Source organism: Cervus canadensis, chromosome 24 (assembly GCF_019320065.1).
Source record: "Cervus canadensis isolate Bull #8, Minnesota chromosome 24, ASM1932006v1, whole genome shotgun sequence".
In the NCBI taxonomy this organism is placed as follows: domain Eukaryota; kingdom Metazoa; phylum Chordata; class Mammalia; order Artiodactyla; family Cervidae; genus Cervus; species Cervus canadensis.
In genome coordinates, this window is record NC_057409.1 from 15,934,396 (window position 1) to 15,948,929 (window position 14,534).

At 47.0% G+C, this 14,534-nt stretch overlaps 1 protein-coding gene across 1 annotated transcript in view; it reads left to right on the top strand.

Moving 5' to 3' along the window:
• The window catches only part of PDE6D (phosphodiesterase 6D), a 54,545-nt gene extending 51,383 nt beyond the window's left edge, over window positions 1–3,162 (top strand). The window contains exons 4-5 of the mRNA XM_043445501.1: window positions 493–598; window positions 2,566–3,162. Coding sequence (XP_043301436.1) covers window positions 493–598; window positions 2,566–2,647 — 188 coding nt within the window. The 3' untranslated portion in view covers window positions 2,648–3,162. The remainder of the gene's footprint in view (window positions 1–492; window positions 599–2,565) is intronic.
• Window positions 3,163–14,534: the final 11,372 nt, after the last annotated feature.

Consider the following 14,534-nt stretch of genomic DNA (forward strand, 5'->3'; position numbering starts at 1 on the left):
TACTGACCCTGGAGAGCCTGGGGCTGGTGCCGGCTTTGTCACTGACAGGGTCGCAAGGAAGCTGCTGGTTAGGCCCTGGCACAGTGCTCTTCATACTGTCACGTACAGATTCCACCGGCAGGGGCTCCCTGCAGGGAGTTTTCTTCACCGCCAAGTGTAAGAGTGCACTCTGTGTCTTAGATCTGAAGTGACAAGTGAAAAGGCCTGTTCTGTGCCTCTGTGTACAGTTTACATCCAGCCTGCTTATAAGAAAATGCTGCTGGTCCTAGTTCTTTAGATCTCAGAGCATGGGGAGCAGGCCTCTGGTGTGGTTCAGGGCACAGCCTGAAGGGGGCTTCCATGTCCTTTCTCATGGTCTCTGGTCTGGGAGGTTTCTGATGGCTTCATTGGTGGTTCCTGCAGTAGGAAGAGGCTTGCTCAAAAGGATGGGGAAACGGAACCCCAAGACTCTGCCCAGGGCGCCAGCTCACCCATTTTTCCTTCTTCCTTCAGAATGGTTCTTCGAATTCGGCTTTGTGATCCCTAACTCAACAAACACCTGGCAGTCCCTGATAGAGGCTGCGCCCGAGTCCCAGATGATGCCAGCCAGCGTGCTAACGTGAGTGAGTGGGCCGCAGGGACAGTGGAGGTGTCTAGAAGCAAGTCCAGGCACATGGGACTCGTGGTTCCATTCAGCAGGCAGGCAACCTAGGTTGAGGAGAGGGGTAAAACTGTCCAGGGTATCCGAGGTCACAGCTTACTGACTTCAGTCACGTGAAAAAGACAGTATGATAGAGTGGAAAGAATTAAAAACTTCAGACTAGACCTTTAGACTAAATTCCTGATTAACCCTGACTAGCTGTGTAATCTTCGGCTATGTACTTTACTTCTCTGGGCCTTACTCTTCTCTCTAAACAGAGAATTAATAATCCTGTCTCACAGAGGTAGTAAAGATAAAATGAGATCGTATGGAAGGAAACTAGCACATAACACAAATTAAATCAATGCTAATTTGCTCCCTTTCCTGACTATCAAACTTCTGATACTCTGTACTTCGTTTGACCTTGAGGAGAATGTGGCAAAGTCCTAATTCTGTTTTAGAGGATAATGTTTGATTGTAGTTTTTCAGAGACTCACTTACCATTTTTATAAATTTGCTTCCTGCTCAAAGAATAATTAGTTTGTCCGTTGTCCCCCAAATCAGTCAGTCACTGCCCACCTACCATTTTCTCTTGGGAAAAGATTTTAGTCTTTTAAAGGTTTTAGCAGTACTGCCTGGTTTGCAGCAAATCATGTACATAGATAGATAATGGTGTGATATTGGATCACCTCTTTAAACAGGTCCTTTATGAAAACCACCTTGAATTTGTAAATAGAGGTTTTTTTATTTTATGTCTTGGATAGATTTTTATTTACATAATAGTATAAACTATAAAATACTATAACTTTATATAATAGTATAAATTATAAAATAATATAAATTTATATTTAATCAGTCAGTCAGATCTTGAGTTCCTTATTTACCCATTTTTTTATAATTAATTACCAGCAAAATGTATCTGGTAGATATTAACTACCCTGGGAAAGTACAGTGTCATAGGTAGAAGGGCATTTTTTAGATTTTGTTAACCCTAACTTGGGTTAGGGTTATAGGCCTATAGGGTTATAGGTTATAGGGTTATAGGCCCTGCTTCTTGGCCAGGCCTGATTTCTTTCAGGTGCTAACACCAGCAAGTCTATGATAATATATTCAGGTTATTTAAGTTCTGTCTTACTTTTTAGAACCCAAATATAGCACCACTCTTGCTTTTAACTCAGTTCAAGAGGAGTTTGATTTGGAAACACTGACATACCCACCAAGAAGAATGAAATTGCACCCTGTGTACAATACAGGTGTATCGTTTGGGGTTATTGAGCCATAAGCCACAGAAACTGACTCTGGCTTACAGAACAGAGTTGAAAGGGTAGGGCTGAGACCTGAGCAGCCAGAGGATACAGGTGGCAGGAATCATGGATGGATTCCTCAAGGAGCAGCCATGGGAATGATATTGCTCAGGGGAGAGATTCTGATTGGCTCAAATTATATTCTGTGCCTCACCTTTGCCAGGTGAGGGAGGGGCCACTTGACTGACCATGGACTGGAGATAGGGTGGTTCCCCTAAGAGAAGAACAGAGTGCTGTTACCCAAAGTGAGGAGAAAGATGCAGGACAGGCCAACCCACAGCTTCCACCAGAGTGAGTTTTATAGGAAAAGATACCACCCCTGCAGTCTCAGGTTTTCATGTGAATCAGAAAGTCGTATTTATAGGCACCTCTGCATGCAGAGCACCTCAGAGGGCCTTGGGTGTACTGTGGGTTAAGACATGCGCCCTCTTCTAATTTCTGAACTTGAAGAAGATGAACCTCATCACATAAGTTAAAGGTCATGTGAGATGTCTAACCCCATGTGATCTTAATATCCCCAAGCCAAGGTTATATACGTGAGTGCATGTCCACAGGCCCAGTCGACCCAGATTGAAACTACTTTGTGGAAATGAAATCTGTTGCTAACACGCTCACTCTTCTGCCCTCTCTTCTGATTTACAGCGGAAATGTTATCATAGAGACAAAGTTTTTTGATGACGATCTTCTCGTAAGCACATCCAGAGTGAAGCTTTTCTACGTTTGAGAGAAGAATGTGTGTGCATTTCAAGAATTCATTTTTTTAGGGGGATGGAGGAAACTGTTTACTTTTTTCCTCTATACCTTTGATTTTTGGCACTTTCACCCCTGATTCCTTCTACGGCAAAACCCACCTGCGGCCACCAGGGGACCAGCTCTGTGTAGGTAACCAGATGGCTTTTTTCTCTTAAGCCACCATCTTCCGTTGACCAGAGTATAAACTCCCAGCCCCAGACCAGGGCAGAGGGCATGCCTCGACTCCTTCCTGGAGTAGACCCGGCGACAGACACACACCACGAGCTGTTCCCGTCACCCTCCCTGCCTCCTTCTTGGGCCCTGCAGGCAACACATCTTCTTTTGGCCCCTGGTTTTGGAAAACTTCATGTTCCTGACCCACGTTTAGTTTTTTCCTACCGTTTCTATTTCATACATTCTCATACATTTAACTTGTAAAATAGACTGATATTATTATTATTAATTAATTAAAACGTGAATTAAAATATTCCTACGTCTTTGGCATGACACTGCTTTCATCTCTCTTTTTTTTGGAATGTGAACCTGGCTCCATGATGGGAAGAAAGACATTTATCAGACTATAGGATCACAGCTCTGTTTTGCTCCAGAGAGGACTGATAGATCTTGCGGTTCCTGAGTGCTTCAGTCACTGCTTTCCAAGAATGTACAACACACTTGAGCAAGACCCATGACCTTGACATTTGTCTTTCAGACGTGGTATTTAGTGGCTCTCTTCTACAACATACATGTGACCTCCGTTTGTCTATTGTTTTTAACTTTTCCCCTTCTTTTATAATGTGCATTTGTTCAAGAGGTTTCCAGAGAGGTTGGAAGTTCTAAGTTGGTCGAGTAAGGACTCTTACCTTCTTAAATGAGAGACTAGAAGTTACAAAATGAAGAAAAGGTCTCCCTAAACTCACCTGGAGAACAATGATGGGGAAGTATCTGGATGGGGAGGGATGCTTGGAGACCTTGAAAACCGAGGTCAGAGGGAGCCCATGTAGGGAAGCAGTAGTTATGTCTGCAGTGCTTTTAAGTCTGACAATAGAAAGAAAACTAAAAAGGGTTCTTCTGGGGACCTCCTTGGTAGTTCAGGGGTTAAGCGTCTGCCTTGCAATGCAAGGGATGTGGGTTTGATCCCTCATTAGGAGCTAAGATCCCACATGCTGAGCAGGGTGGCCAAAAGAGTTTAAAAAAAAAAAAAACACAGAACAACAAGAAAGGGTTCTTTTTTAGGAACTTACCTGTGAGCTATCAGTAGCCTTCCCTGTCCTTTATAAAATACCAGCAATGAAAAGTCTTCTGGTTCTGAGACTACCCTGGAGGTCCAGGGGTTAAGACGTCACCTTCCAATGTACATGCCTTCTCATATGTCTCACTACCAAGAAAACAAACTTAAAAGAGAAGCAATATTGTAACAAATTCAATAAAGGACTTTAAAAAATGGTCCATATCCAAAAAAAGATTTTTTTAAGCAAACTTTTCTGGTTCCTAAAGTAGTAAGGTCTGAGGCCAGAGGAGGGAAAATACACTGAGTGGGCCCTCTTGGTGGAGCCCCTGCTCCTAGATCCCTGCTCTCCTTCCATCTGTTACCGCAAAGGGCCTGTTTGCATCTGTGGGTGGGAGGAGAAGCAGAACATTTTTAGTACTGTATCTCCATCTTTCAGTGATGACTCCATTCTTAGATCTGTTATCTTCAAAACCTAATTTTTAAATACCAAAGGTTGGATTAAAAAAAAAAAAGATAAAAGTGAGTCAAGCTTTTCTTTTTCTTTCCAAAAATGCCTTGTCCTTTCTCAGCGTCAACCTGTCTCTTTCCTTCTTCCTGGACTGTGTCTTCTCCCCGGAATCCACCCAGGGAAGGCTCTTGGGCCTGGACACATCCTGATGGAGAAAAGACTTCACAAGGGGCTTCTCCACCTGCTTAGACTTCCTTTACTGCCCTGCTCCACTCACCCACCCAGCTAGCACTGCTTTGCTAGCTGCTCTGAGAAAAACAAAAAGAACCATGGCCCAGTCCTTCTTAGAAGCTTGCCATCTCTCTAAGGTTCATGTGCTCAGGAAATATTGAACATTTGCAAAGAACTGATGTTTTTTACTGTGGTTCTCGAGAAGACTCTTGAGAGTTCCTTGGAGATCAAGGAGATCAAACGAGTCAATCCTAAAGGAAATCAAGCCCGAATACTCAATGGAAGGACTGATGCTGATGCTGGGAAAGATTGAAGGCAGGAGAAGAAGGGGACGACGGAGGAAGAGATGGTTGGATGGCATCACCGACTCAATGGACATGGGTTTGAGCAAACTCCAGGAGATAGTGGAAGACAGGGAAGCCTGGCCTGCTGCAGTCCATGGGGTCACAAAGAGTTGGACATGACTGAGCGACTGAACAAAAACAGCAAATCATGAAACAAACAAGGAAGAAAAGCGTGTGCTTTGGGAACAATGCCGATCAAGTGGTTCCAAGCACGAGTGGGACTTGAACTGATGGGGAGGATGGCTGAATGCTACAGTGGGAGGAGAAGGGAGGTGGTACAGGCTGGGCGGAAGGAGAGGACACGGGAGCTGCAGGGACCAGGATCCTTGGTGGGTTCAGGTCAGCCCCTGTAGGGTTAGTGCTGGTCCAAATGCCTGAAAATCTGTGTGGGGTGGGGGGTAGATATATTAAAGATCACAAAATGTTATTGGAAGGAGACGCATTCAGATCAGACCTGGCACAGTGTACAGCCACTCTCTCAAACATTTATGGACATCTGCCCATCCCCAGAGATGATGACTCGGTGGGTGTCAGGCCCAGATACCTGCCTATGGAAGCACCCTGGCTGATTCTGCTACAGCTGGTCTGTAGAACAATCTTTGAAATACAGCACTGTCCCTGTATTTCAACATGGATACAAATACAACACAGTGCATCCCTGACAGTGCTGGCTGGGTGGGTGAGTGGAGCAGGGCAGTGAAGGAAGTCTAAGCAGGTGGAGAAACCTCCCCTGGGAAGTCCTTTCTCCATCAGGATTTGTCCAGGCCCAAGAGCCTTCCCTGGGCAGATTCTGGGGAGAAGACACAGTCCAGGAAAAAGGAAGGAGACAGGTTGATGCTGAGAAAAGACAAGGCATTTTTGGAAAGCAAAATAAAAGCTTGACCCACTTGTACATTTTTTTTTTAATCCAAAATACTGGCATTCAGTATTTTGGATTAGAGACATATAATATTATTAGAGACATAATATGTCCACTGGTGACCATAAGATAAACTGAGATCTCCAAGCAACATGCTTAAGGAACAAAGGCAGTCCCAGTTCTGACCTGTGCAAGTGGCCTGTTCTGACCTGTGCAAGTTCTGACCTGTCCAGTTGCTTGGGGCCATCCAGAGGAACTTTGTCATCTTTAGAGGAGGACAGAAGAGCCCCAGGCAGCATGGCCTTTGAGAAAGACTTGGGAGAACTTAAAAGACTCTTTCAAACACAGACTTCTATTTAGAGAGTTTTGGTTAAGGTTTCCTGTGTGATGTGAGTCAGCCGTCTCATCCACCTTCCCATCTGTGTTACTGGCCAGAGTGCTGGGTGGTTTCTGTGATGGGGCATGTGGTGAAGCCCTGAGTGGCCCCGGGCGAGTGTGGGAGTTGGAGGACGCGCAGTCTGACAGAGGGGATCTGGCCCATTCAGGCTACACTTGTGTACCAGTTAGAGAGCACAGGTCTGTCTTCTCGAGCCTCATCTCCAGTTGAGCAGTTATAAGTGCCTGCCACAAGAGAAGGACAAGGTGGGCATTCAAAGGAAGAGATGACACGCAGTGCAGAAAAAATCAGGAAAGCCCTCTCTTCTCTGGGTCCTTCAACTCTCAGCTGACAAAACATGTTCAAGTTGCCCTAAAAAAAAGACGAATTAAAAAAAAAAAATAAGGCTTTCCTTCAATCCCGCGTAGCCTTCAGCTCCTGCTCCATCCTCTTCCTTCTCCACAGTCAAGCTCCCCAGAATTATCTCCTCACACTCTTTGCACTCTCTGCCTCCTCTCATTTACTGCTCGACCCTCTGCTGTCTGACCTGGCCTGTGGCCACCTCTCCTCCAAGGCATCAGAGAACTCTGAGCCCCTGCCCCCGTCCAGCCCTTCTTGCTTTACCTGCTGGGGTCCTGGGAGCCCCTTTCCTGAGCATTTGCTCCTTGTTCCTTTGCAGGCTTTTCATTTTCTTCCACCTGCCCTGTCCCTAAAATGTTGGTAAATTCTGGATTTTTCTTTTTTTTTTAGTTAGTATATGTTGAAAACATGCTTGTCAAATTTTTTAAGCATTATACATTCACTCCACACATACTTATTGAGCACTTTTTATGTGCCAGACGCTGTTTTAAGTGATGGAGACACTTGCTGGACAAGGTGAGCAAAGTCCCTACCATGTGAGCCTAATGAGAAGAGACAGAAAGCAGATAATTTCAGATTGTAATCAGTTTGCTCTGAAGAAAACAGGGCAGTGCAGTGGCAGCGTGTATGAAAGGAGGAGGTGAAAAAAAGGAAAGAAGTCAGCATTCAGCCCTTGACCCGGAAACGGGATTGACAAGCCCCCCACAGCAAGCCAGCAGTCTGGATAGCCAGGTTTGACTCAAACAGAAAGATTTTTTACACCCTTTAACCTGTCATCAACAAAGTAAGAACCAGATGTGCCAGGCTTGATACTTCAAAGACCTCCGGGTGTGACGGGAAAGCCCTGCCCTGTGGGAGGAGTGACCGCCTGCCCCTTCCACCTGGTGAAGGATGGGGAGCAGGGTGAGGAGGAAGCATGGCACAGACACCCATGCTCTCCACCCCTCAGGCCTGGAGGGGATGGCCAGACAGAAACATCTGCCTGGGACTTCCCTGGTGGCTCAGCCGTTAAAGAATCTGCCTGCCAATGCAGGAGTTGCAGGTTCGACCCCTGATCCGGGAAGATCCCACACGCTGCAGAGCAACTAAGCCCGTGCGTCAGGCTACTGAGTCTGTGCTCCTGAGCCCGAGTGCTGCAACTACCGAAGGCGGCGCGCTCAAGAGAGGCAGCGCTCTGCAGCAAGAGGAGTCACTGCAGTGAGAAGCCCAAGCTCGAGGAAACACCTGCACAGCAGCAAAAGACCCAGCACAGCCAAATAAATAAATCATTAGTTTTTTTCAAATCTGCCCAGGTGTGGGGGATGATGGGGCCTTCTGGAGGTTAGTAGGGAGTGTGGGCTGCCCGTCTTCCAGTAGACGGGAGTCTATTGACTCACCTTCATAAGCATCTCCCCCATCATGTCCTCCATCCCCACCACCCCTGCTACAGTTCCTATAACCATCTGGGGCCGGTCCAGCCAGCGGCATGCCGGCCCTCCACTCCCATTTATCCTTCACTCCACAACCAGAGAGCGCCCCAGGGCGTGCATATGCTCACCAAGTTTTAGAATTTCTGTAGTGACCTGCTACTCATTTTGCCGCCTTCCATAAATGCACCATTAAAATGGTCCTAAAGTGAAAACATAAAGCCGCTTAGCAGCTCCTTCAGGTGCTTTTATTTGGTCTGAAACTGAGCAGCTTTGACTATGGCTTTAAAGAACCTGAGAAATTCAATGCAGTGGAGTGAGTAGCAGAAATTTAGTAAATATCAGGTTGGCCAAAAAGTCTGTTTGGGCTTTTCCATGGCAGCGTACCAAAAACCCAAATGAACCTTCTGGCCAACCCAATACATTTGTTTCCCAATCTGTACACTGAGGCACCCCAGGGCACTGCAGTGAATTCACAGGGGTGGCACAGGATCTTTTAGTTTTTAAAAGCAATGTAATGGTCAAGGACATCTGTTACACACTGCTGAAAATCACTGTGAAGAGGAAATGGGTGTGGTCCGATCTGACTCCAGTTTGGAAAAGCTGTGCCGGGTCCCACAGGCACACACACTCCATTCGTAAGTCCTTGTGATTATAAATGAAATAAAAATATTTTTGCTCTCAATTTATGTGGCTTTTCTTTTCCCAAAATAATATGATGGCTAGTAAGTAGGACATTAATACTGAATAAGTTGTTCGGACCTAACTACTTAAAAAAGAGAATTGTTAGTTATTTGTTTTGGTCTAGTTGCACTGTGAAAAACATTTCTGAGACAAAGATTTCTGTGAACAGAGAGCATTTGGGGCTCTCTGATAAAACCTTTAGTTTAAAATTATGTCTTTCAGAGGATTAGAAACATACTTAAATACACAAATATCACCATCACTGGCAGCAGTACCAACAAATGGGTATTGAGCACCCAGCTCTGAACTCCGAAACAGCTGCTTGTTTCCATCAGATGCTTTTAAAGTCTTGTAGTTATTTGGAGGAAATGTACTCAAAGTTAAAAAAAAAATAGCATTTACTTAATTTTTTTAGAATGATTTCTTAGGTGACTTGATTTATTCAAATCAACCCCCAACAGCTCTTCTCAATTATAAGGGAATAAGGAAAATTATTGTCACCTTGAATGTTTCAGGTATATTATAATTATGACTTTTGTGTTGGGCTAAAGTATGTATTTTGAGCTATCAGTATGCCGTCTGCATGGTACACGGGACACCCTGGTAGAATCAAGCTTAAGTGATTGGTCTACCTGTTTAGAGAAAAGGAATTTCATTTCACTGCTTTGTGCTACTGTTACAGAAGTTGATCATGGTCACTTCTTTTCTTTCCTGGTACATTGTCTGTCATACATATTGGTCACTTGGGACCACAACCCTTGGCTACAACTGGAATCCACCTCATCTCTTCCAGCAGATTGTCTACGAAGAGTTACTCTCTTTTAATTGGCTTGTATTCAGGAACCATCTATAATGTATTTGGTAGAATTAGACTTAGGTTTTTCTTGGAGGGTTTGTGCATGCGTGCAAGCATGCTCAGTCCCTCAGTCATGTCAGACTCTTGGCAACCCTATGGACTGTAGACCACAAGGCTCCTCTGTCCATGGAACTTTCCAGGCAAAAATACTGGACCGGGTTGCTACTTCCTACTTCAGGGCATCTTCCTGACCAAGGGATCAAACGTGCATCTCTTGTGTCTCCTGCAATGGCAGGCTGATTCTTTACCACTGTGCCACCTGGGAAGCTCTTGGAGGGTTCACATTTAGGTAAAAGTAGATGTTTCATGATACTGAAATGGTTTTATGACCAGTAGTGATCCTCAGCGTTTCCAGGCTCTCATATAGTATCATTTTGACCCAGAATTCTGGTAGCTCTGTTGTGGATTTGGCGGTGTTATGGAAGACACACAATTATTTTCAGAGGAAAACCTTGCCTCTGCTCACAAACACCTCCTTGACCTCCCTGGGAGGCCAGTAGCCACTGGGAGTACCCATCTGAAAAATGTCATTGCATAACAAGAGACTACCATTTAAAAGTCAAGTCTGTGATTTTGGCAGGATTTCCACCCCCTCCCCAAGCAGAACAGGAAAATAATAGAAAGCCCACCCACCTAAATAATGGGACCCATTAAGTGCCAAGGTCAATAAAATGTTTTTTCTTTAAAATGGATTCAGGGACTTCCCTGGTGGTGCAATGGTTATAAAGACTGCACTTCCAATGCTGGGACACAGGTTTGATCCCTGGTTGAGGAACTAAGATCCCACATGCTAAAAATGAATAAATAAAATAAATATAAATTTTAAAATGGATCAGACCTCACTGGTCTCCAAGGAAAGGAAGGAGCTTCTCCTGGGGAGAGACACTCACTACCAGGTTGACGAGTACAGAGGCTCACCAGGGACAATGTTGACAAAGGGGTCAGAATTGTAGAAGCCACTGTCACTTCCCCCTGCGACTAGAAACACCCTCCCCCGCCCCCCCATTCTAGAGGCTGGGTGACTGCCCAGCAGGCCAAGCCCCGGGCTTCAGTAGAAACCACGAGAGTCAGATCTGGGACATTGTGGGGAGACTTGCGAGAAGGATACAGAGAATAACTGAGAAGGGGTAGAGATTTTCCTAGGATGCAGAATGGCATTGCGGGTGAATTTCTATCTCAAAAAAGTATGTACATATTTTGTGAATCTTGATATTTAGAGTCAAATGCTTTCTAGAAGGGTCTATACCAGTTCCCCTTTTGTTATCCCCCTAACCTACTGATAGGTCACCTCCCAGGCTGTGTTAACAAGGGCCACTGCTGTGGGCACAGGGTCCCACTGCAGGCCGCCTGCAGTCCAGGGAGCCTGTGTGAGGCCCTTGCAGGGCTCTGAGAGCCAGACTGTGGAACCAGTTCCCAAGAGAATCCTTTCCTATCATCTGCTTAGTTCAGCAAATATTCCCTGAGCCCTGGAGATGGTCCTTGTGCAAGATCAGCTTTTTCTGGGCATGAATGTCCTTCAACATGTTAATAGACTTACTGTGAAAAAAATACAGGTCAAATAAACTTGGGATGAGCTGCATGTTAAACCTTATTCCTGGAGACTCCTTAGTATATTAAAGACCCAGTGAGTTCTGTGGAAAGAAGACACTTTGGACATTGGTTAGCCCAGCACTTCTCCACACAGGGGATCTCACCTCTCAGGCCCACCTTGAGACAGAGAGACAGTTGGCAGGCACCAGGCGGCATTAAGACGGAGAGTCTCACCTCTTATCTCTGGCCTTCGAGAGCAATCGAGTTAGTTTAGTGAGACCCTGACTGTGAGGCACAGATGGGAATGCTGGAAGTTCAGTGAGTCGCTGGGAGATCAGAGGACCAGAGAGTCCTGGGGCTAGAGATGAGGGAAAGGGGGTCTCCAGGCGGGTGATACATGAGGGGCAGCTCAGATGACCCGGGCCCTCTCTCCCCAATGCCCACCCCCAGTTGAGAATGAATCCAGCAGTACTCTGCCATCCTGCTGAGAGATAGGCCATGAGTATCACAGCCTCTTCCGAGGCTGATTCACCTCCCCCTGTTCCCTCTCAACCTCACCAGAGAAGCAATCCCCCACACCTCCATGCTCCTCCTCCTTCAGGCTGTCTTTGTTCATGGAAGCCTGGTTGGCCTTGGAGACCGGAGCCTGGAGCCCTGTATGCACCTGTTTACTGGTATGACTCAGAGACCACAGAAAACCCAACATGAACCAGCCTGAGCTAGGAAGAAATTTACTGACATGTATAATTAACAAGTCAAAAGATTGTTCTAGCTTCAGGCATGGCTAAACTCAGGGGCTCAAGCAAGGTCATCAGAGAACTCAGGGTTCCTCTGCCTCTTGGCTCAACTCTGCTGCTATCTATGTGGGCTGCAGCCTCAGCTTCTTACTCAGCTGCCCAAGTTCAATGCCCAAGGCTCAGAATCAAGTTTGTTCTCTTCCCAACAACTCAGGCAAAAATCTCAGGGCTCACTCTGATTGGATCAACTTGAGCCAATCAGTTTAGCCAGAGGGTGCTTCCAGGCACTGACTGGCCAGGACCGAACCACATCCTTCCTGTGAGGCTTGATTAAGATTGGGAGAGGGGAAATTATCCAGGAGGCAGACTGGACAGTCTCAGGAGATTATTGCCAAGAGAACAGTAAAGACTGCTGGTCGCAAAAACAACAGATGTCCCCAGTACCTTCTGGAATCCTCACTAGCATCTGCTTCCTTCAAGGGATCTGCTCGCTGCCAAGAGCCTCACAGCTGGGCCCCAGCATGGGTGCATGTGAAATGAGCTTGTCTCAAATGACCACCTGGCACTTCATGTTGCTACGGGCAGCAGCCTTGATGGAAAGCTCCCAAGGGCACATACACCCTTCTAGCTGGGTTCTTGGCTATGCCCAGGACTTCGTGGAATCCACACCAGGCACTGGCTGCTAGGTCATCTCCATAAATAATGCACATATTATTCACCCAGTATATAAGGTCAATGTCCCAGGCAGTTTTAGAATGTTTCACCTCTGTTTCCTTATTTGAGCCTTCATCACCTCTCTGAGCTCAGACCAGACCCTGTGGGCATAGACTGAGGTCTCCATAGGCTGAGGACAGCCCTGTCCTTGCCTACAAAGGGTTGACATTGGGAGGGACAAGCAGCCACACTGCAGAATTGGACCAGCTCAAGTAAAGCTGTTACCAGGGTTTTCATCCTCATGAAGCAACTTCCACCAGGAGGGACCAGAGTGGCCAGGGACCTGAGGCAGGAAGGGCTGGCCTGCATCCAGGACACAGGAGGCCACAGGGGAGAGTGGGCATCAGGGTCCTGGAAGGACTGGGACCTGGGAGGCCTTTGGGCCCTTGGGCCAGCAATGGAGCCATGGAGAGGTGACCCCAGATCCTGGCCCTCAGGCCTGGGGCAGCCTGGAAGGGAGGCAGAGTTCCAGGGAGTACAGCTGGGAACCCCCGTCCCCCACCCCCAGATCCAATCAATTGAGGCCCTAGAGCCTCATCAGGGCAGCAGCCACTGTGTGGAGTCCTACAATAGGGCCCAGAGATGGCCAAAAGCTGTGTCTGCCCTAGGAGGACGCTCTGCACACCACGCATTTCAACAGAACTAAACAAGACAGAGGGCTTCCCTGGTATTCAGATGGTAAAGAATCTGCCTGCAATGCAGGAGACCCCGGGTTCAATTCCTGGGTCGGGAAGATCCCCTGGAGAAGGGAAGCGCAATGGACAGAGGAGCCTGGCGGGCTACAGTTTACAGGGTCGCAAAGAGTCGGACATGACTGAGCGACTAACACTTTCAAACAAGAGGGAGTTTGAAACAAGAGGGTCCAGAATCCAGGGGACTCCCATGACTCCAGAGGAGCCAACCCTGGCCTCAGCTCTGGCTCTGGGAGGCCTGCGGTCTCCACTCCAGGAAAAGAAGGATCAGAACCCTGAGATGGGCCATCAGCTGTCCAGAGGGAAGGCTTGGGAAATGACCACCGACTTTCATGTCTGACTGGGGTTCCTTCCTGAGAGGGAGAAAGATCTTGTTTTTGGCGGAGGCTGTGAACGCAAGAGAGCCACATGCAGTTTCTCTATGTCCACCAGGGGGCGCCCATTCCCCACAAATCTTCCAACTCCGAGTCCTTGGGCATCCTGTCCTTCCCTTTGGAGAGAACTTGAATAGGATCCAGGCGACCCTGTACCCCGAGGACAGGTCCCAGGCAGTGATAAATTGTGTACTAAACTCGGGACTACAGAGAAGTGGGTTCTGCTGAAGGCAGCAGGGGCAGTTCCAGACCAAACCTTTGGAGGGGTGAGCAGTACGGATGGGAAGGTGAGTGTGGTGAGCTCACAGTGCAGACTTAAGACCCTAGGAAAAGCGGCTCTGGGCCGTGGCACACGCCTCATGCTAGTGTTGCCTTCAGGCAGAGTAAGAGATGGAGGCCCAGCAGGGCTGTTATTTGCCCTACACTAACCACCCTTATGGCAGAAAGTGAAGAACTAAAGGGCCTCTTGATGAAAGTGAAAAAGAAGAGTGAAAAAGTTGTCTTAAAGCTCAACATTCAGAAAACTAAGATCATGGCATCCGGTCCCATCACTTCATGGCAAATAGATGAGGAAACAATGGAAACAGTAGCTGACTTTATTTTTCTGGGCTCCAAAATCACTGCAGATGGTGATTGCAGCCATGAAATTAAGATACTTACTCCTTGGAAGGAAAGTTATGACCAACCTAGACAGTATATTAAAAAGCAGAGACATCACTTTGTCAACAAAGGTCCGTCTAGTAAAGGCTATGGTTTTTCCAGTGGTCATGTATGGACGTGAGAGTTGGACTATAAAGAAAGCTGAGCGCCGAAGAATTGGTGCTTTTAAACTGTGGTGTTGGAGCAGACTCTTGAGAGTCCTCACACCACACACGAAGCTCCTCTGTGGACCCTTCACACCACAAACACGAGGCTCCTCTGTGGACCCCTCACACCACACATGAAGCTCAGCTGTGGACCTCTCACACCACACATACACGAGGTTCCTCTGTGGACCCCACACCACACACACACAAGGCTCCTCTGTGGACTCCTCA